The 23,649-nt window shown below is 39.5% G+C and overlaps 1 protein-coding gene across 1 annotated transcript in view; it reads right to left on the bottom strand.

The window, feature by feature from the left end:
- The window catches only part of LOC140692911 (uncharacterized), an 87,600-nt gene that overhangs the window by 42,002 nt on the left and 21,949 nt on the right, over nt 1-23,649 (bottom strand). Inside the window, exons 2-9 of the mRNA XM_072957120.1 lie at nt 22,482-22,540; nt 22,132-22,284; nt 21,472-21,595; nt 16,842-16,901; nt 16,586-16,743; nt 16,187-16,307; nt 10,977-11,086; nt 9,512-9,635 (exon numbers count right to left, since the gene is read on the bottom strand). Coding sequence (XP_072813221.1) covers nt 9,512-9,635; nt 10,977-11,032 — 180 coding nt within the window. The 5' untranslated portion in view covers nt 11,033-11,086; nt 16,187-16,307; nt 16,586-16,743; ... (2 more) ...; nt 22,132-22,284; nt 22,482-22,540. The remainder of the gene's footprint in view (nt 1-9,511; nt 9,636-10,976; nt 11,087-16,186; nt 16,308-16,585; nt 16,744-16,841; nt 16,902-21,471; nt 21,596-22,131; nt 22,285-22,481; nt 22,541-23,649) is intronic.

Here is a 23,649-nt window from a genome sequence, read left to right as displayed (position 1 = left end):
AGACACTGGGTTCAGGACTGAGTGGTTAGGTAAGAGTCTGGTCTAATATTTTCCTCAATTTGGTTACCTCCATTGAATTTTTCAGGATAAAAGTAAAACTCTTATGAGGAAACTTTCAACTCCAAAATTCGGACCATCCTCCTGGCTGGTAACAGCTTTCTCGGGTGACAGAGAATCTTCCAGGAGTGGTAGACACAAAGACTTCATGACACAGAGTTGTCCCTGTGGGAAATCTTACTAGCAAATTTATTCTGAGAACCCGACCTTACAATGGGGAATAGAACTTTCAAAAAAAAAAAATAAAGAACAGAAAAGAAAAGAAAAAGAAATGACAGATTGCCAGTCTCCAACTATTACCCCAGCCAGGTTTATGTACATACAAAATTTACAACATTAATTGGGAATAAGAAAAAAAAAAAACTCACTCTGAAAATAACTAACCAGGCCTGATAAAAACATTTTTTGGAATTCTGAACTTATAAAAACAAAATCCCCTTTAGGGGTAACTTGGATTTCTCTTCCTGTGTCCTTGAAATGTAAATGTTTTATCTTTCTCTGGGTGTTTTAAGTGTGTGTATGTATGTATATGTATGTTTAGTTTATTTTTTAAAGGAAACCTTGGACTCCACCATACAAAAGTTTCAAGTATTGTGTACATATGGTGGCCACGCAAATAAATTGGGATTCTAAGCAATTCTTTGATTGTACCAATTTTCAGATATTTTGCCAACTTAAACTTTGCTGCATCAGCCTGGACCACAAAGGCTTTTAGCTTTTGGAGAGTAAACCTTTGAATTTTATTTAGGCAACACCCCGACTCTCATGTGGAAGTGCCTCTTCATCTTATTGGTTTAAAATCACTATATATATATTATATTTGTATATAAATTGACGGCCATATGATGGATTTTTTAATTTGGAAAAACTTTTTAATTGGTGAAAGTTTAAAGAGATCTCATTATAAACAGTTTTTTTATGGTTTCTATTAAAATCAAGTTTAAATGTAGAAAAATATATCTAATGGTTAACCTAAGAACTTAGTTAAAAAAATAAAACTGGTTTGAAAAGCTACGTTTGTGTTTTCCTTTCTGATAAATGTTTCTAGATATGCTAATAAAAACTTAGAATAATTAATGTTAATTAGGTTGAATAACTGGAAAAATGATTGTAAAAATGTCAAAAAAAAATAAGTGGCTTATCCCAAAAGGATAAATATTTTTATATGGTTATTTTGAATCAAATAAATAAAATGGACATTTTTGGATTTACATACAGGGTTTTGATACTACACAACGTAAAGTTAAAAAAAAAAGGGCCAAGGAGTTCACCTACTCCCCCCCAAGATTAAAGTTCAAACAAGCCCATTTTACTTACCACAGTTTGAAATATATGTATATATAGACTGAAATACTTGATCAATAATTGGGATAACAGACCAATTAATGAAATTAAAAACTGAGAAGTGCCTAAGCTCTTTGGCTGAATCTTGGGCATCCTAGAGACTTCTATAAAATTATATACAATGCACACACACACAAAAAAAGGTTTCTGGCACTCCTTCAAGAAATAAGAATTATTGATTAAACTTAATAAATATAAAAATTAAAGGTATAAGATTTAATAAAATTGAGATAAAAGTTTGTGAAATTGGTATATTTAAATGGTCTTTATACAAAACTTTTGCTTGTGTTGTGGGATACATATGTTTAAGAGGAAAAACACTTCCCCTTCTTGGTATTATAAGGCTAGGCACATATCTGTCCCTCTGAAAATATTAATTGAACAAATTAAAATAAACCAATATAGTTACATAAGCCGTCCAATATAATGTAAAACTAAAAACTAATTTGAGTGGCTAATAAGAAAATACAGGTTTACCCTGGGTTTAACTTATAACACAAGGAAAAGAGATCTTACTAAATGCCTTATGCAAGTTTTGGAAGACATATTTAAGTAAGCCTTAAAGTTTTAAAACATGGAATTCTTTGTTTACAGCTCTTCTCACTGATACAAAAATGCCATTTAAGGAGATAAAATACGGCCTGGGTGAGAGAGCAGTTCTCTGGGGACCTGGAAGACAGTGTCTTTGTCTTGCACATCAGAAATATAAATACAACAAACAGTGACCTAGGACTGAGTCTAATTAGCTCAACGAAATAAACCTTAAGGCCAAGAAATTTTTGGCATATTAGAACTCAGAACTCTGAAGGGTCCTTCAGACATTGTGAAGAAATTTTAACTGTCTGTTTCATAAATAGTAAGCCTTAATGATTTGAGCAAGCAAATTCAGCTTACTCCAACTATTATTATACCTATCTTATAAGTAAGTTTTAAAGTGAAGCTATGAGATCTCTAGCTTTTTTCTGATTATAAGCCTGTGTACAAATTATAGAAGTGAGATATTTCTACTGCTAAAGAAAAAAAATTCAAAGTCATAGAGCTCTGCTTAATTGATGTAAAAATATAAGAGCTTAAACATTAAGTATTTTTAAAATAACAACTGAACAAATTGACTTTCAGCGTCATGTGAAATGGAAAATATTCAATATTAAGATAATATTTGATATTGTTTAGTTTAAGTATGTTCTAATTAATATAGACATCTTTAAAGTCATCAATATTATGTATAATACCTTTACTGTACCTAGGTTTAATGAAAGTCAAATAAGATCCTGTTATATCTGTTGCAGATTTGTCAAAAAAAAAATAAAAGTAATGTGCTGTGGTAAAATTTTAAGTAAATTAAATGCAAATGAGATGAGAGCTTTGGGTAAATATTTAAAATATATTTTTAAAATGTATGTTTAAGATAATCTCTAAGTGTTTGGTATCTTTAAATTCTAGTGTTGTGCTAAATTAAGTTAAATGACAAGATTTTATTAAATAGCTATGCCATTTTCAGATAAAATAACATTGAAATACGAATTACTTAACATTTAACTTCCTCTTACAGTGAAACTAAAGGTATATAGAAATATTAATAAATGGTTGGTGCCACACTGAAATAGTCTCTATTAGTAAGGGAATGATCTCAGTATCCTAGGAAAGTAATATAAATGCGTAAAGGAAGATGTAAGAATGGAATAATACTTTGTTAATGAAAAATAGTGACTTTCTCCTGAAGCTGGTTACCTCTGAATGGAAGACAAAATAAGGGACACACTAATATAAGTATAGAAAGCTGTGGAAGGCTTGTGGAAAAGGAACCCTGAGGAAAGTTTTGTACGTGGTCAGAATTGGCTAAGTTTAGAATTAAATTGGGCAACGTAAATGAATCTTAGAAGTTAGCTGGAACAAGATTAGACTTGGTTTTCTCTCTGGTGAGAGGAAACAATTTTCTTAAAATATTAATCCACCTTCAGTAACAGATTGTAAAACTTCTTATACCACTTAGCTGATCTGTTCTGCCTTTACATTTGACATATTTTCTTGTTAATGAATTAGTACTACATTACAGTGATCTATATGTTTATCTGATCAAGTGTTCTGAAATCTTTCAAAAAGCTCCCCAAATATAAAATTCTAATTAATTAAATAAAAATTAATTTAATTAATTAAAATTCTTTTAATCTCCAGTTAAGTTTGGGATGCTACAGAAGGCCCCTGAAACATCCCAAAGAGAGATTTTTAACTATAAAGTTTCATTTGGCATTTTAAATAACATGGAATTGTCAAATGAATCATAAAACTTCTAAGGTTATATTGAATGAGACAATATTATTAATATAGATATTGTAGAAATTATATGGACTCCCTAAAATTCTGGTATATCTGAAATGTTACCAGTGATAATTATGGGTATAGTGAACAGATTTCTTTATTGATTATAGTGTAACGGTGTTTAACCATGCTTTTAAATCTTTTGTCATTTATAGAGAGTTAATTGTTTTCTTCTGATGGTTTTGCAAAATGCTTTCTCTTCAAGGAGATTTACTGATTCCTAATAAATTTCACACTATAGCACTGAACTAAACTGGGTAAGACATTTTAAAGTTCTAATGAAAACTCTCATTAAAAGAATTAGTTACATGGGACTGATTAACCTGCTGAATATGGTTATAATTTTTGATATTGTTTGAAATACTACTGGCTTTTAACCTGTTTCCCAGACGTAAAGAATCTCTTCTCCTTAAGCTAGTTATGGTTCACAGCAATTTGATAAATTATACCTATGTAATCACACTTGGAACACTTATCTTTTCTCTCTATCTGATCCCTCAAGAGACTAAAAACACTTAGGTCCCCAGTGGCTCTATCAAACAAATTAGGGAGATCATCTCCTAACAGATATAGGAGTATAAAGATATTTTAAGGATTTTAAAGAGAAAAGAATTTACCTAAATCTGTAAGGCAGAAACCCATGAAAAGCCTTGACGTGTCTTTCTTGGCCTTAGCAAACCTTAACATTCTACCCTGAGACTCCGTATTAAAACTTCCAACACAGCCAATTTAAAAAAGCCTACATGATCAAATAATCAGACTTAACTTGTAAAAAATTAATCTTGATTTGGCTATATTTGAGAAAACTGAGGGTAACTTAAGAGAGAAAATAAATTATATTTTAGTGGATATTAAATTCTAGTTTTGTTAATTGAGGTCCATATTTACTAAGACACTTCCCAGATCATTCCTTGCTGTTATGTCACATTACTGTACGGTTTAATTGAATTATGAAAAGGATACTCTAGGTTTGTTTCTGAAGCTCAGAAATCTATCCTTGGGTAAAGTTCCAATGCCCCATGACCTGCAGCCAGGGGATTATACATACTGCAACAGGCATGACTTAAAGAACTGTCTCCAACCTGAATGGAAGGACCCTTTTTCAGGAACTCTTTACCAGACCATACACACCAAAGCTGAAGGAAACGGAGTCTCGGATTCATTTCCTATCTGAAACATCCCCTGCAGTGCACTGGCCTATCGAGTGCTGCTCACCTTAAAACAATGCCCAAATGGAGAAAAAGCTACCAGACCAGGATGAGAAGAAGACGACATCTGAGCTAGACAGCTGACCCAAGACACCGGACCAGGACTGTATACCAATTACTTTGATAATTTCTTCAACCTTTGATTATGATCTACTCCACTTGTTAAGTTTATGATAAATTACCTATGTCTAGTACTTCTGTGTTACCTTGGTGGGTTTCCCTACTCCAAGGCTCTAAATAGGTAGCCCTCAGAAACGTTATTCTAAAAAGAATTTATAGTTCTGTTTAGGCCACTGTTGATCTTACAAGGTGGGAGATTTCAACTGGCCAATTAATACCTGCTCTGACCCTGACCATAAATATGAACTTTCTCATAGGATCAAACTCAGAAACACAAGCAAAATTTTAACCCAAAAATACAACTTCTCGACTATTAAATTCTTACTCGTGACTTTATTAACGTTACTAGCTGTATTACTTATATCCTGTCTATTTTATAAAATTGTTGTCTATTACATTTCCCAATGTGTAACTAGGCCCACAAGATTGATGATGGCTAAACATCTTGAAGAAACAGATAAAATTTATAACCCTGAATAAAATAAACATAATAGTGTGATTCTAGGTATGGGAATGAGCAAAGATGGGTAAACACTTTCTGTATCATAATAGACTAGTAAGACAGGTGATCCAGAGAACTTTTAGTATCAACAGGGCCTGACAAAAAAAAACTTACACCTTGAATGGCAACTTAGAAGATTCTTCACCTGAACTAGGAATGAGCCATCCTAGCACCGTGGGACAAAATTGGTCATGAAATGTCTCTCAAAATATTGGTCAAATTTAGGACCAAGTGGGAGCACTGTGAATGAAAATACTACAATGTGCATGAAAATACTGCAACCATGACAGTAAACAAAGAATGCTGAATCCGAGTCATCAGCGGCTGCTGCCAACCCCCAGCGAGTACATGCCTACAGCCCGGCCTCTCAGCCACTCACAGTGGTGCCCTCTGAGCAGACTCAGAGTAAGAAAGGACAGGATACTGGCCCTAGATAGCCAGGGGATTGCCAAAGGAATGAATTCAATGACCCAAATGTTTGCTTCCCACCATACATAGAAAACCACTAAATACTTGAACTTGAGATATCTGGTTTTCTTTAGATAACAAGCAATATTTTATTGTTCCAATTACCTGGTCTTTGTTGTAAGCTTCTATATATCCTAGCTCCTCCCCTACCTCTTGGGAGCAGTCCCTCAGAGTGATCTGAGAGGCTGTCATCCCGGCTCGAGTCCTCCAGCCAAATAAAACAAAGCCCTTAACATATAGGCTGAACGTTTATTTCAATGACGTTCCAGAATAGACACAACTCATCAATTCTGTAATGGAACACACTGAATCAGGAACCAAAGCGTGTTTTAGTCCGGAAAATCTCCGGGTTCCTATTTCTTCCTGTCATTATACAATCCCTCTAGAACTCATTAATTTGCTGTCTGCTCCTCTGGCAACAAAACTCGGAGAAGACTCAACTCAGCAGAGCGCCCTGCTGGGGAGAACACCCCGCAGAAGCACTGCAGGCTGCCTGCCCTCCTGCACGCTCTGCTGACCCTTGGTGTCCTCCGTGGAGACCAGGCCAACAGAGTTGTTCCTAACAGCTACAAATTCGCACACGTTAAATAAATCATTTTATTTTATATGGTATTTTACGTATATACACATCTCTGAAAACAGCTTTGCAGAAGCTCAAATCTTCAACATCAATCCCCAAAGGCAAATCCGGTCCCCAAGGGGAAACAAGACTTAAGACGACGCTAAGGCCTCCAAAGTCCTCTCAAGGACCGTCAACCAAACTGCCTGCAGGTCTGCAGATGCAGGCTGTTACATGTCTGATTTTAAAGCAACCCCTTCCTGCCCTCGGGTATTACAGTGTCCCTCTATGCCCTCCCGTCTCAGGGTAAAAGCAGCGGTTGCAGAACCTTGCAGGGAAGCACTGACAGGAGTCGACAAAGAGGATCAGAGCTAAGCTAATACTTCTGATGACACGACCTTGTCACTGTGTCACTTTACAGATGAAGATATATATAGAGAGAGGTGGGGTGATATTGCTCAAAGTCACACAGCTAATAAGTGGCAAAGTCTATAACTCTGCTCTTCCCTTCGGCGTGACGCCCCAGCTGGGACGCCCACAGGGTTGTCTCATGCCTGCCTGAACAATCCTCTCCTGTCACTCATAACCCACCACAGGGTCTGACCCTAGCCTGCCTTTTCAGCATCTATTTCCTCCAGTCTCTCAGGAACAAGGCCGTTTGGGCCACTGTATGACTTCCGGCTCCCGGAAACATCAGTGCTCATGCTGGTCTTGCCTGTGCATCCGGCCCGCTGCTCAGAGGCTCTTCCTCCCCTGCAGGAGTACGTTTCCACTCTCCGCAGGGACACCTCCTCAGGGGAGCCCTCTTCTCGCTCTCAGCACGGCAGGGCCACATCCCGAGCTGCCCCATTAGGACAGTGTGCGCCCAGGTCTGTTAATCAGACCAGCAGCATCAGAGCTAGGGATTATGCCCGGGCTACCCTGCAAAACTACTGCCCGCCACACAGCCCCCAGCCAGCAGGTCACCTGTAAGTCACAGCAAGTGCCCCACCCAATCCAGAAGCCTCTTCATTTGCCAGCATCGCTGATGACTGGTTTCCAAACTTTGGTCAGTTTCGCACAAAACAGCACCTTCAACTGTGAAGCAGAGGGTTTCGCTTCTCCTCCCCATCCTTACTGGTAATGTCAAGGAAAACAAAGAGGCCTTTTCTCAACACTTTTATAATGACACCCTCCCACCCACAATACTCATATGCTCAAGAGCTTTGGATCCACGTGATTTTCTTTCCCTTATGATAAGCGGCTCAAAACACTGCGGGATTCCTTCTATTTAGAGGGTATTTGTACTCAGTTTATCGGCTTTAATCTGTTTTTGTCTCTCTTCAATATCCCTAGCAGTTGCCACCTCTTACTCCCTTCAGCAGCCTCCCTCCCAACATCTACTCTAGGAAATCAGCTGTGATGAGGGGCCCTGGGGCAGTCACAGACGATGCAACTAAGGCAAAGAGAGGGTCCATAATTTGCCCGAGAAGATCAGCTTCAACCCCCAACAATGTGTGTCACGTCCCTGTGTTTAACTCTTATGCTAAGCAAGATAACTTTTTGTAGATTATGGTTATAAACAGATGAGGTATAAAAATACATACAAGGACACACATCTACTCTAAGATGCTCACTAACTCCACTATTTTGTTTCTACTTATTTCTATTAAAAAATATTAAGAACCTCTGCAGTCAGTATAGCAAAATGTTACTGGGCTTTAAATCCAGAATATAGAGGTTTTAAATGTGTCATTACTCATACTTATTTGTATGTTCACAATACAAAATTATTTGAAAGTCCCTCTCACCTCCCCCTACTCACTACTGGCTCTCACCTGAGCTCCCAGACCACACATCTAACAACCTTTCACTTTACCCACAGCTGAACTCATCAGTTTTCCGCAGAACTCCCTCTGCAGCTTTCCCTCCTCAGAGCACAGAAGGACCATCATTTACCTCATTAATCCACCCAGAAACCTGGGCCTTACTCCATCCTGCATTCACAGCCAGCCTTCATCCTTTCCTTTTTACCATCTAAACATGCCTTCAATATGTTCGCTTTTAAACACTGACCGTCCCACCGCTCAAGTGGAAGCCACCAACACTGCCCACCTGGACTCACGAGTCTCCTAAGTGGCCCCACAGCCGCTCTCCCCTACTTGAGACAAATGGGACTGTGCCACTCCCGCGCTCTTTGGACTCTTTTAAGACCCACTCTTCTTAGAAGAAACTCCAAGTTCTTCACCAGGTGAAAGTCTTTGCCATGAAATTGTCACCTCAGGGAGGGCAGGACCCGCCCTCTCCCCTCGGCCCCGCCCTCTGGCAGAGCATCAGCTTGGGAGGACCTGCTGAGCTACACCAACCTGTATTCTAAACCTGGTCTGAGTTCTTAGCAAACTGCTTCACTTATCCATACAATTCCAAGGTAAATTAGAAAGATTTTAGATGTTGAGCTAGACTATTGATTTTGGGATTTTGCACTAGCAACCTGCAAGGACATGTTCTAAAGATTCTGTCTTCTTAAAACCACACCCAGGTTAAAGGAGTATTTGTGGAATGTCTTCGGAGGAAAAGGGACTGTACTTTTACAGGCTTTATGTTTTATAACATGAACAACCCGGACAGGGTCACAAATGGAACCGCCTCACAAGTGACAGAAGACAGGTGAGAGGCACAAAGCAACAGGTTGCAAAGATGGTAAGAGTAAACATGATTCTCCAACCCCCCCAAAAAATTTTTGAAACAACCAAAAATTCTGAATTTTAAAAGTAAAAGAGTATCATATAGAGAAATGAAATAAATAATGCTCTTCATCAGGGTTTCAAGATCTCACTCCAGAGTTTTTAGCAGGCCATACTGAATCCTAGCACAGAAAAATCAAATGGACTTGTAGTGAGAAAGTTCCAGGAAAACTGCAGTAATTCCTCCACTTGTGTAAGGACATACACTCACCTGCTGAAGGTGAATGTAAACCGCATTCTGGATAAATTCGAAAGCTTCCAGGCTCCGCTTCTGGATGCCAAGGACATGGACAGCTTGGAAGCATGCTTCTAACTCAGTCACCGGCATTTTTACACTGCAGGGGAAACGGAGGCACCCAGTCAAGAGCAGAGATGTTCCTGTCGTGTCTCACAGGCCGTGCCTCGGGGATTCAGTGCCCTGCAGCAGCCCGGCCCCAGGCAAGGACCAGCAGCGTTTTCCACCCAAGCAGGAGGGGCACTGTGCTTGAGAAAGCCCATCTCCGATGGGGGCAAGAGGGGCTGGTGGGGTTCAGTGAACCTATAAATGCCCACAGAAATATGCCTGCATTCATTCAAGTGATGCAAACAACTGTAGCAGGCTATTTAACAAAATTTCAATTGTCAGTGGAAATTTTGCCATTCCTTTCCGCTTGTCCCCTGCACTCTGAGACAGGCTTAGGCTCTCTTACACCTGCAGCTCTGTGCAATAGTTGTGAAGTCATTTTACTTTACAGATACCACGGTTCTGCCCAGGGTGATATCCAGCCCAGAGAGGTGGCCCAGGCCAATTTAAAGCTATGTGGCTTGCGTGCAGGGACAATTACAGGAGCTGGTTCCGGAGCCAGGCCCCTCCCCACCTCTGCTCCCCTCTCTCCCGAGGCCCCGCTGCCAAGCACTCAGGCTCCGTGACCTTAAGTCCTACTCTTCTACTCTACTCCAAACCCTTTTCCTTTTCTTTTTTTTCCCTAATTATTCCCAGCTGGAGTGATTTTTCAATCTCAATATCTGAAAAAATTCCTGCAGCCGAAAAAGAGGTCTCCAGAGGTCAATGCCCATATGCTGGTTCCTGAAGAGAGCCCCTGGCTACGGGGACCCTCACCAACACTCACGGGGCATCAGAGATGTTGCAGGGTCGGCCACCCCCTACAAGAGTTTGCTGTCACCCCAATGCCTGCACAGCATCCCTGCTCACAAAATATAGTTGGTACACTTATCGGTTATTAAGAAGCAAAAATACAAAATTGCTCATATTTCTTACTAATATTATCTATGAAGCTGGAAACGGAATTGTAATAAAATGTAACAGTTTTTACCCTATGTTAAATCTGTTCCTTTGAGTTTAAACCTGTGCCCTGTTTCCTAGGCTCAGACTTGGTAGCTCTGCACCATTTGAAAAAGAAAGTTGCCTTTAGCCTGAAATCTGCAGGAAAGCCTATTCTCCTGGCCCTGATCTTTAAAAATGTTAGCTCATCTGCACTTCTGTAGAGATGGCAAGTTGCATAATAGAGAATAGCCTTTGTTTTTTTGGAGGTTTTACAGGGGTACCATGATTTGATCCACATGGACAGCTGCAAGAACAGCGGATTCAAAGGACAAACAATTCATAAAGCAAGAAGTATGCAACAACCAACCACAACACCCCCCCTTTTTAGTATAAAAGGAGACTGAATTCTTACTTGGGGAAGATAGTTCTCCAGGACATCAGTCTGCCGTCTTCTGGGTCTGCCAGCATTGCAAGTGAAGTCACTATTCCTTGCTCCAACACCTCATCTCCCGGTTTATTGGCCTGTCATGCGGCGAGCAGAACGAGTTTGGACTCGGTAACAAAATGACTGCATTGGAGGTAGTATGTCTCCAATGTTTCCTCGTTTCCAATATGTAACATGCACATCATTTATGATCTAGTGCAAATAATTCATCAAAGACAACCACAAAAAGAAACTATACTCACCTAGCTATCAACACTGAAGTCACAACCTGTCAATTTTATATGATGTTGAACAACACAATGGAAAAACCTAACATAGGGAGTTGATTCCACGGAAATAAAATTATTTCTACTCCTTCAATACTTTTTCTTTTCTTTTCTATTTTATTTTGTTTTGCTTATTGAAAGGAAAATAAAAGTCAAGTCATTTTATTTCACGTATTTTTGTTATAGCTACATTCTTTATATACTACAAAGAGATTTAAACTGCAAAAAAAATTGTTCATATATTAGTATAAAGATATATACACAATCAATGGGGATTAGGAAAGGAATGGACATTTACTAAAAATCCACTGCAATCTTGTCTTTTACAAGCATATCCTGGAATATAAGCTGTATGATCCAGGGGGCCCCATGCCCATTCTCACTGTTGAGTCCCTTAGCAATCAACTACTAAGGCACCAGCATAGAACCATGTGATCAGTATTTGAGGAATAAATTAGGGAATTAGCACATTCAATTCTAAAACAAAAACCCTAAAATAAATACTGAACTTATTTACAGATAAAGAAAATTGGAACCAAAAAAGTAGTTATTTCCCCAAGGTCACAAAGCTAATAACTGGTAAAGACAAGATTTGAACTCATCTGCCTGATTCTAAAAACTAAGGTGGAAATCCCATTCGACTGGGGAGGGTCCAGCAGCAGAGCCTATCACCCTATCTTTGTTCAGATCTAGCCTTAGACAGACTGAGACAGCACCCCATTCCTATGGAACTTGAGGGCAAATGATAACAATAAGGATTTTATATCCAGTAGTTTGTTAGGTCTCATTTATATAAAGTGTCAGCAGGTCAGCAGAAAAACTCTGGAAAATATGAGTGGGTCCAGAGCTTTCTGCTGATTAGTAACTCAGTCTCTCAGGACATAGTGACCTTCCCATGAGAGGCCTCATGGACATAAACTAAAGGCAGCTGAGCAATGAAAACTAACAAGAACCTGGAACTCAAGGAAGAAGTTTCCCTGCCATCCCCCACCCAGTTGCCTCTTCACCCGCATGGACACGATGGCAGGAGACCCAGATTCTTGTCCAAGTTACATCATCATGGATTCTCATCCATAATAATGTATGACTCTAGGCCGCCTTATGTCCATTAAAACTCAAATATGATAACACCAATATCTCAGCAGAATATCTATGTCTCCACTTCCTGTCTTCTAATAGGAGAATATTTTTATGGACAAAAAGCAGAAATCCAATTTAAAAAACCATGCACGAAGCCAGGTGAAATTCTGCTTAAGAGACTGCTCTCACGCTGAGTAAATGAAAACTCAGAAAAAGTGGCCCTTCTCCCTCAGTAAATGGGAGGTAGCCTGATGTGTGTGTGTGTGTGTGTGCACGTGTGTGTGTGTGTAAATCAAATACAATGAATTCTGGGATGTGTACAGTTTTTTTAAGTCACTGTCATTTCATGGGAATGAGCCAACATTTAAATAATTTGAATCTAGTGTTCTGAGAGAGTCTCGGGCTCTTGGTGGAGGAGGTGAAAGGGGAGAGTGAAGGAGGAAAGAGGTACATGAAGCAAAGAAGTAAGAATACTGCCAGGGAAAGGCAAGACGTTAGTTTTGTTCTTCCTTGCACCACATACAAATTAGGGACTCGCTTTCTGCTGATGACTTATCGAGCACTGAGTTGCAGGAGAAGAGGGGACAGCTCATTGCTCACTGAGCTTGTGACTGTACGTGGCATCTTATAGACACAAATCATTTACCCTGATCAAACACTCTAGCAGCAGGCTGTAATTCTTCTGTTTTGAGAGACAACAAAGCAGGAGTTCAAACAGGATGCATAACTTGACAAAAGTCAGAGGTCCAGTAAACTAAAGAGGATTAATTCAAACTCAGATCTGAATGCAGTCTGATCTTCCCACTCCCAGGACTGGAAAATCCTTAACACAGGCTCCCCAGCTCCCCTGCATTGTTCCTGGCACCAAGCATTTGCCATGGCAATGGTCACCATTTCTCACAGACACAGCGCTCTGTGCAGCAAATGACCTTGATCAGACCTTGATCATCTACCTGCCACGCCCACCAGGCTTCACCATACAGGCAGGAAAGCTGGCTTTCAAGTGCATACAAAGCCATTCCTTGTCTAACCTGGGCTCTTCTGTGGTTTCTCCAGCCTAAAGGCAGCCATGAAACTGCTCACAGTTTGTACATGAGCCACACTACCTCTCTCCATCTGTCTCCCCACCTATACTACTTAGCTATGAACATTTTGAGAATCTTCGACACAAATTTTTAAAAACAAAAAAGAAAGGATTCTGGAACAACTACTTAATACTTACAATTTTAAATGACAAAATACGAAGTGAGTATTTACAAACCGAATCTTCCTTTCTAAATTTCAGTTTTAAGCATTTAAAAATATAATAGCAAAAAATTTTCACTTACAAAATTGACAAAAACATAAACAATAATCTGGAATAAGTTAAAAAATAATGCCCATGTTCTAAATGGAGAAACTTCAGGGCTGTACTGAGGGGTAAAGTAAGAGGTGGGAATGTAGAGACATCAACAAATTGCATGGAGGAAAGCAGTTTTGTAAAGATGTAAGTTCTCATCAGAATAATGCAAAACTTACTGAAAACTCCCATGACAACTCCAATCTGATTTTTTTTTTAACTTGAACAAAATATTTTGGAATTCTTCAGGAATAATAAAATCATAATACTAGACAAGAAAATTTGGGATGGAAGAAAAGAATGAAAAAAAATTCAGACTGCCAATTATTAAATAAATTTTTACAATATGTAAGTTATGGTGCTGGAGTAAGAAAGGCAGATTGACAGAAGGGAACCATGAGCTCAAAAAGAGACTCTAGTGTACATAAGTATTTTGTAAAGGTGGGATTTCAAATCAAAGAGAAAAGTATGACTTCAGTAATTGTCCTGAGACAATCAGACAGTCACCTAGAAAGAATAAATACTATTCCTCTCATAAGGACCACAAGATAATTTACAGACAGTGATGTAAATATAAAAAAGTACTAATAACAGCAAATACAACACTTTGTTCTTAGTAACTCAACTTACCCTTACATTAACAAGTACTATTATCATCTCCATCTTAGAGATTAAAAAAAACCTACAGAGGAGATTTATTCCAGTATAAGAAATTATTTTTAAGAATAATTTCAAAGATAAAACACATAAGGAATACATTTATTATCATAAGAATATTTTGAGACACTACCAAAATTAAAATCCTCCTAAACAAAATGAAAGGCAAGAAATGACAAGAAAAAGCTCTGTGATACATGTTGTTGAAGACAAGAAGTTAATGTTCATAACATACAAAGAGCTGTCACAAAGCAACAAGAAGCTCCCCCACTTAAATGTGTGCAAAGGATAAAAGGAATCATTCATTTTAAAAAAGTCAAATGGCTAATGAGTGAAAAATGCTCAATACCTCACTGGTCATCAAATGCAAACTAAAACAATGAAAAAGCACTTTTGCTCATCATATTGGCAAATATTTTTAAAAGATATTCTATCTAGTGTCCATCTGTGGGAGAAGAAACCATGAGCGACACTTTCAGAGGACGACATGTCAATGGATATGTAAACTCTGAAAAACGTACGTACACACTGACTCAACACCACTTCTACGAATCTTTTCCTCTAGGAAAAAACAAATTTAGTCCAAAAAGATGTACCCATCAGGGCATTTACACAGCACTGTTTACAATGGTGGGAAGAAAAACTGAAGTGAAATCATATCCAGCAATAGAGAATTGGTTACATAAGTAATTGTGCATCTTTTCATTCCCCTATGGAAGGAATTTCTAGAGTTACTTGAATGGAGTCTGTGATGAATGTAAATGTCACATCCAGGGACTAAATTTCCAGAAGCCTTAACTAAAGGAATACTCATAAAAGATCACAGGAATGTCTGTACAAGAAGGATGCCAGTCAAATATCCTTTCTGACAGTGGAAAATGGAGAAAACTTAACTGTCCACCATCAAGACAATGATGCGTTAAATCACGACGAGCTGCGAGCAATGAGGGAGCCGGCGTTTCGCCGTGGTCCAGGGCCTTGTCCACAGCATTCTCTCACCAAAGGTGTGCGTGGGAAAGAGACCACACCCGCAAATCAGGAGACCCCTCCACTCTATCTGAAAGGACCGGGTGAGTCTGGAGTGGGAGGACGTCTATGATATACACCTGAGTGATTAAAGCGAGCTGCAGAAAAACATATAGTATGGTCTCATTTTTAAATAAAGCATATATACACACACGTATACATGGAATTCTCATATGTGTGTATATATGTATGTCATAGGCATAAAGGTCATGAAACATATATATCAAATTTTCAACAGTTTTTACTCTTCGGAAATAAGGGGAAGGGAGGTAGGGCCTTCCTCTACCACCACAGTTCTCTTTTCAGTATTTCAGTTAAGTATACTTGGAATTTAAAAGTTTATTTAAGTCCGAAGTAAAATGGACAATGCCTCCACAAGACAGAATGCTATACTGGTCATCAAAAATCATGCCAGAGGAGATAGAATACTGTAGAAAAACATATAAAAAGCCGAATGGAAAATGGAGGTGTCCACACAGTAAACAGTCACAGAGTGCTCTCTGGTTTTTTATGACAGAGGTGATCCACACTGATGAAAATATACGTTAACGTGTTAATTATTATCTTTGAATAGCGGGACAAGGATAGCCTTTTTTGCCCCCTTTTTCAGAGTTATTATTTTAAATGCACATTCTTTTTCATCTGAAAAAAAGCATTTTTAGGTGTGTAGTACTATGCATTGGAGAATAATACAAGAATACTTAGAGAAACAAGTAACTAGGAGACAAAGCAGCAGCATCACACAATGTAGGACGGGCGATCCTGATTAACACCACGAAGTTACATAAGGACCCACAAAGTGAGAGCACCTGCTGTAACAGGGCGTGGCCCCCTTCTATTTGTCAGCAGTGTCTTCAGGGCTGAGGCAGTTCTGAGCACGGCCAGTGTCAGTGCTGGTGTCTTGATTGATGCTACTGGGGGTGAGGGCACCTGCAAGCCGAGAGGAAGAACAGAAATCATCCTCTGCCTTTTCTGTCTTGTTTCTTTGTTACTTTAAAAGAGAGCCATATATAAGATAAACCGTGTATCTCCCCAAATGAAATTTCAGTAATGAAACCGTTTTTAAAGACTTCACAGCTTATATTCTGCCTATAACTGTCTTTTCAACAAAGATCATATTTATTAAATGTTAATTAACTCAGTTAATTAACTCCCTGTTGAAACATTCTAGTAAAGAACATGAAATGCAGTATGTAAAAGAACCACACCTGCAGTGACTAGCTCAGCTGTCTTGACGGCAGTGCAGTCAGCCCCCACCATCCCGTGGCCCTGAGCTCCTGATGCTGGTAAGAGATTACGCTGCCGCCTCAGATGGAGAGAAACGGTGAAAGCATTTCTTGAACCCTACAGCACTGACAAAACATAACTGACAAATCCCAGGCCCCTTTGAGGCTCTCATTTTCTGTTTCTGGCCAACCCCCATCAATGAGCAGAACCACCCAATCCCCGAGCCATGGGACTCACGTGGGAAGCAGTTTTGGAGAAATTTCCAGGTATAGAATGTAACCAACTATACATAGAACTCTGAAAAAAGAAAAGATGCCATACTCTGATTTTGGAAGACACTCAAAATATTCTCCTAAGCCTTAGTAGCTGGAAAGGCTGGGCTTCTCCTAAGTCACTTATTTATTTCACAGCCAGTAAGCATCTCCCTCAAATCCTGCTTCCCTGTGTCTGCTGGGAGCTTGAAGCACACTGCTGCTGTCGATCTTATAAGTCACATGGCAGAGGCATGTGTCTCACGCCTGCAACCCTCACACAGGCTCGCCTCCTAGCCTCACTGTCTGAACTGGGCCCCATTTTCTCACCTGTTTATTTGGTATCTGTTCTTCTGTAAGCTACCTGAAATGCGTTTTGGAACATGTCAGAAGAAGCAGTGGGTTGAGAAATGGACAGATTGAGAAGTGAGAGATGGGCAGACAGAGAGAGAGACTCCAAGAAAAGGGGAACAAATAAAATTTCCTATGCAAAACCCTCTTCTAATCAGGGAAGGAAACCACCACGGAAAAGTGTGAAGAGGCAGGTAGCTTAGGACTGTTTCCTGGATTCCATGAAAAGTAACACCAAGAGATGAGAGGGTAGAACTTTAAATAGTAAAAGAAAAAAAGCACTCATGCTTGAAAAATATATCTACAATATGTACTTTCTAAAGAATAGACTGAAATCAGCAGGACCCAATAACACTATACTTGGGTATTTACAGAAGTGAGAATCCCATCTCCAAACCACAAGGCATCCCTTCAGAGCACTGACAGTCTACATGGGGCGGTCATAAAGCCATCACCGCAAAAGCTATGCTACCCTGCACTTACGAGGAATGAGCAGCTGTGCTCAGGCTGCCCACGCGCGTCATTTACACCCCACAGCACCTCTACGGGGGGGACGCCTAGCGAGCCCCGTCTCTGCAGGACAGAAAACCAGTTCTGGAGAGGCTAAGCCGACTTACCAGTTCTCCATCTCACAGGACTGGTCTCTCCAGAGCAGGACACGAACTCGGACCCACGATTGTAACCATGGTACTACAGTGCTTTGTGTGCTGTTTGTGTGTATAATACATTTGTTTCTATCATGAAAGGTTATTTAATAAATGATCGGTTGTCTTGTCTATCTCATTAGCTCACAATCAATCTTTATACTGTTGAATTGTACTCTTTTCCCCTGAAGAAAGGAACGGAAACAGCGGGGGTCAGAAAGAGGTGGGGCTCCATTCTTTATCTGGGATCTCATCTCATTGAAGTCCCCAAACAGGGAAAAGGAGCAAATGTTCTCTTTATCTTTTAAAGAGAGGGCTCCAGTGATGGTGACTTATTCAATTACAAAATCAAGGCTGGGGAAAGGGCACATGCAGCAACTAGAGCAGTATCAGCTGTAGGAAGGTCAAAAGTGCTCATGGGAGGGCTCAGGGGGCAGCCTCATTTAATTTCAATCAATAAAACAATAACAAACTCTAAAACTACTGGCCTACAATGGATTAGCTCTTTCTTGACATCTAGCAAGTTTCCACAGCCCACATGTAACATTATCGGGAACCAGTGAAAGGAAGAGTCCACAGACAAGGAAAATCAATGCCACAGGCAGGCTGAAACCCAGGCTGGAGTTTAGGAAGAGAAAGGGCATAGTTAAGAACTGGGGAAAGGCTGGGGAAAAAAATCATCACAAGGACTCTCAAGCATCATCCAACAATCATATAATCATTCATTCAAGAGAGAGTTACTGAGGTCGTATTCTGTGCAAGATTGTACAGCGGGTGAAGCAAGAGCGCAGCGTCCATGGTGGCAGCAAGTTGCGGGGTTCAAATACACTTCTGATCCCAGTACCCTGCACACTTGTCCTCAATATAAAGGCAAAGATAATTAAAGTAAAATAATACTCTGTAAACTCAAAGCATTGTTGAAAAAAAAAGTTAAAGAAGACCTAAATACCAGGACAGACACTCCACACACATTCCCCTATCAAAAGAAAGTGCTCTGGGAATGGCAGTGCTCCCCAGAGCGATCCGTATATTCAACGTGGTCTCGATCACAATCCCAGCGGGCTCCTCTGCAGAAACTGACTATCTGCTGCTACAATTCATATGGGAATTCGAGGATCTCAGTAACCTATACGTCCTTGAAAAAAAAAATTTGAGAGGACTTATAATTCTCAATTTCAAACCTTACAACTGTATCTCCAGGTGAGATTAGAGGCCATTGTGAAGTTATTACTGTGTTAATCCTTATTTACTAAATTCTCTACAATGAATATTACTGTTACAATAAGAAAAATAAAAAGTAAGTTATCCTTTAAAACATGCACACCGATTCATTCATTGGGAAAAAATTATTCTATCAATTAACAGATAAATATCTATTGAAAAAGGACAACTTAAAAACAAGAGTGCATTTGCATTTTTCATAAATTGAAAACTGAAAAGCACAAAGACGTCAAGTTTCTAGGGAGACCAATGCAACATTCTAATAGTTATTTTCAGAAATTCTAATTTAACAATGAAAACTCTGGAAAGGGAAAATCGTGACTGAGAGCCAACTGCAAACACATGGAGAGCAAAGGCCTAGAAATCACAGTTCCTTTAACTCTGCTCCTAACACAATAGGAGAGGAAATTCCTCACTGAGGGGACAGTGGAATCCCATGCATAAGACAGGATACACAGTACAAACTGCACTAGAATTGGGGGTGATTTTTTTAGAAGAATTCTAAAGTTACAAAATTGCTGAAAAACTATTAAAACACTGACAGAAAGATTAAAACACACAGTCATATATATTATATAGAAACATAGGTAGTCTGCTCCCATGTTGCATTTAAATACAAATATATTTGTTCATTTATGGGCACTTATGACTTTATCCCTGGTAGAATATTTCAACTAAAACAAATAATCAATATAACACTCCTTTGTCAAATCTACTTGATAAGTTACTCTGCTATGTAAACATAATGTGTCTAAGATAGATCTAAAATTAGTGAAAAAGAGCTTTGTATGGCTTCTTGAACTATTCTCAAAATTCAAAGCTTAATTTTAAAACAGATCTGAACAGTAATTCTATATTACCTTTTCCGTCGTGAAATGAACAACACAGTCTGTTGTCAAAATTCTGTCCTTACAATGATTCACGAGCACCGTATCCTCACAAAACTGCTGGACAGCAAGGCACTATCCAGACACTGTGACCCAACAAATGAAACACAATGAAGACAGTGACCCTATTTTGGAGGGCTTATAGTCTGTGTCAACACCAGGGTTTTATTTGATTGGTTTGATTGGTTGGCAAAATAAAATCAATCAAGTACTTTCTTCTTTGAGCATTCTATAAGTCATGACTCTGCTGTTAGTGTCATGAGCAGGAAAGACTTAAGCATGACTTGATTAGATCAACTAGCAACAATCATCACTGGAGAGTGAGTAATAAAGAAGTTAACTGATAGCAATGCTTCTCCCTACATGAGACCTAAAATAAATCGACACTGATATCCGAAAAGAAAATGAGAATTTGAGGTCCCCAATAAGAAAAAAATCTAACAAGAAATCAAAAAAGTAAAGATTTTTTCATTAACGTTTCCTGGAAAGATTGGAGCATGGTGGTGTTGAGCTCAGATGCTAGGGAAAAACATGAGGGTCTGAATTCCCACAGCACTAGGTAGCTTTGACACTAATATGTCAGTCAAATTCTCTGCATCTCAGTCTCCGATGCATAGACTGGGGACAACAACCGCACCCATCTCCTAGAACGGTCCTAAGAATTAAGTTATTTTATATATACAAGTTTTAATAAAATACATCAGATATTAAATATTACCCCAAAAGCACAAGGAAAAATGAAAACAGAGATAAATTGGAGTTCATTAAACTTTAAAACTTTGCTTCAAAAAACACCATCCAGAAAGTGAAAAAACAACACTCAGGAGAAAATTTTTTCAAATCATTTATCTGATAAGGAATTTGTGTATCAAAAAAAAAATTCCACAGCTCAACAATAAAAAGGCAACTCAATTAAAAAATGAAAAAAGAATCTGAAAAGATATTTTTCAAGGAAAATATACAAATGGCCAATAAGCACAATGAAACGGTGTTCAATAACATTAGCTCTAAAGGAAATCAAGTCAAAACAACTAGGAGAAACCGCTTCACATTCACTACAATAGGTTAAAATCAAAAAAAGATTAACAAGCACTAATGAGGACACAGAGGAAGCGGAGCCCGCAGCCATTGCTGGTGAGGATGTAACACAGCGTGACCACTTTGGAAAACATCCTGGCACGTCCTCAGAGAGTTGAACATTTGGCTTCTGAATGATCCAGCAATTCTGCTTCCTGGGCACACAAGTAAGAGAACTGAAAACAAATGTTAACATAAAAACTCCTACAGGAATATTCACCATTACTTTTCGCCATTAATTTTCAGAGCCAAAAAACAGAAACAACCCAAATGTCTATCACGTGATGAATGGGTAAACAAAGGGGCCCAGCCATACAGTGAAATATTATTCAGCAATAGCAAAGCATAGAGTACTGACCCAGGCCACAACGTGGACAAACATTGAAAACATTACTCAGTGTGAAAGAAGTCAGTCAAAATAGACGGTTCCACTTACATGAAGTGACTCGATTTGCATGAAATGTTCAGCACAGGCAAATCCACAGAGACAGAAGAGTGGCTCCCTGGGGCTTGGGGAGGATGGGGAAGTTGATAATGTCTGCTTATGCGTACTGGGTTTCCTGTTGGGGGGAAGAAAATATTCTAAGATTGACTGGGATGCACATTTCTGGGCATAGAGTAAAATCCGCTGTACATTTTAATGGGTGATTTGTATTAAAACTGTTAAGAACAAAAGCACCTCGGATTAGTACCTTCCATAGTAAATGCAAATTGCTAACATTTATTACAGGAAGAAGAAACTGCCCTCAGCATGAAAGCAGGAGGTCAGCAAATATTAGTTAACTGAAATTGGACAAGAGCATTTCACTTGAAACTGTTGCTGAGTGTACAAGAAATATTCAGACATGACAAGGAAAATCAGTTTGACATCACGAAGAAGCATTCTGCTTCAAATGCAAATCAAGGATTCGGCAAGCCCAGCTGCTACAAATGACCAGAGAAGAAACCTGGTTCTTAAAACAAGCACCAGAGCCAACAAGGAAATGGTGGTGAGGAAAGCAGGCGGCCTAAAATCTGGAACAGTGTGCTACAAATAATTTCTCCACTGAAAATTCAAAAATAAAATGAAAGTGATGTAATGCTGTGTTGAACTCACGTGAATGGGCTTCCTGCAGTGCTTGACAGTTCTGTAACCCCGAATGACTCAGGAGAATCAGCATGGCTCCTGGGAGTCCCCAAGTAACTGCCCATCAGCACGCTGACCACCATCACATCTGCCAGGGTTGAATTGCAGAGAAGAGAGCAACCTCTGAAAGGCACAGGGAATGTTGACAAGGGAATAAAAGGCTGCGGTCAATCCTGGGACAGAGGCCCTGTGAGCAGAGGCCAGAAGGCTGCAGGTGAACTGGAGTGGCCCTGGGGCAGGAAGGGACCACAGGGGAGCATATCTCAATTATCTCCTCTCTCTCCCTCGGGTAGGAGGGATAAAGCCTGCATCCTTCTCACCTGGAACTGTGGGTTCTGGCTGGCGGAAGTCTTACCGACACGGAATGAATTTCTCAAGACTGCGGAAAAAGGAAAGAAAGCGAGAGGGATTAGGGAGCCAAATCCACGAGTCTCTCAAATGCTCCCATATTTATTGTGTATAATCAAAGTAAAAAGTCAATAACAGTTGTGAGATAGTAGGCAGGAACTTGGGGAAAGAAGGGATGAGACAGAGATTGTAGACTCCACCATGAGTACTAAGGCTTAGTTTACCTTTAGGGAAGTCATGGGCTGAGGGGAACAAGATACATTTTTTAGACATGTTCATTACAAAGCAGACCACCAGACCAGCCTGGTCCCTGTTTTGGGGATAATAGACTATCTAACACCACGCAGGCCTGGCGTTTATAGCTGAGGGCCTGGGTCATTGCTCTGCAATAAGCAGTGTGCTATCTATAACCTCAAATATGCAAGCAAGGCATTGTCTCTGCTTTTTATGGCAAGGAGACAGGAGTGAGGATGCACAGGTGTTTGCTTTAAAGCAGTTAATAAGCACATTTTTTTTCTTAAAGTTGACAGGCGGCTGCGATGTGTTACAACTTGTTAACTCAATCATGGGCTCCCACATGGAACCATTATGGAGGACATCCTAGGATGACAAATCCTGGCTCTGGATCTTTTCCTGCCAGCTTCGGCCACTCCAGCAGGGTCTAGACACATCCCTGAATAACGATCCCACAGAACCACCTAAACTCTTAACTCCTGGTGCTTGAAACTTAATTTTAGCTCTACACAACTTAATGTAGAAAAGTTTCAGAAATAAAAGATATTATATTCTTTTTATATCTCATCATAAGACTGATTTTTCTGATTGCTCTAAGCTGCTTCTACATGGTAAAGCACCTAATTCTGCAGGTGAATTCAGTACTTTCCTTTGGGTATAACTAGACAGTCTGGGCTGTCTGACTTCTATTAGTCAAATACCAATACACTTAATTGATTTCTTTGTTCATCAATTTCAGCCTGGAGGTGAGGGTCTATCACTATTTTCCTCAGCCCACCCTCTACTCTTTTCTCATCAGCATCTCAGGCCTCCTGAAAACAAAACAAAGCATTTGTTTCCCTTCATCTACACTTTCCACAAAGGCAACAGGAATCATCATGCCTAGAGAATGAATTCAACACAAAT

The sequence above is a fragment of the Vicugna pacos genome, unplaced genomic scaffold, assembly GCF_048564905.1.
Source record: "Vicugna pacos unplaced genomic scaffold, VicPac4 scaffold_19, whole genome shotgun sequence".
In the NCBI taxonomy this organism is placed as follows: domain Eukaryota; kingdom Metazoa; phylum Chordata; class Mammalia; order Artiodactyla; family Camelidae; genus Vicugna; species Vicugna pacos.
The sequence above is the reverse complement of the archived record's forward strand: the minus strand, read 5'-3'. Positions and strand labels throughout refer to the sequence as shown.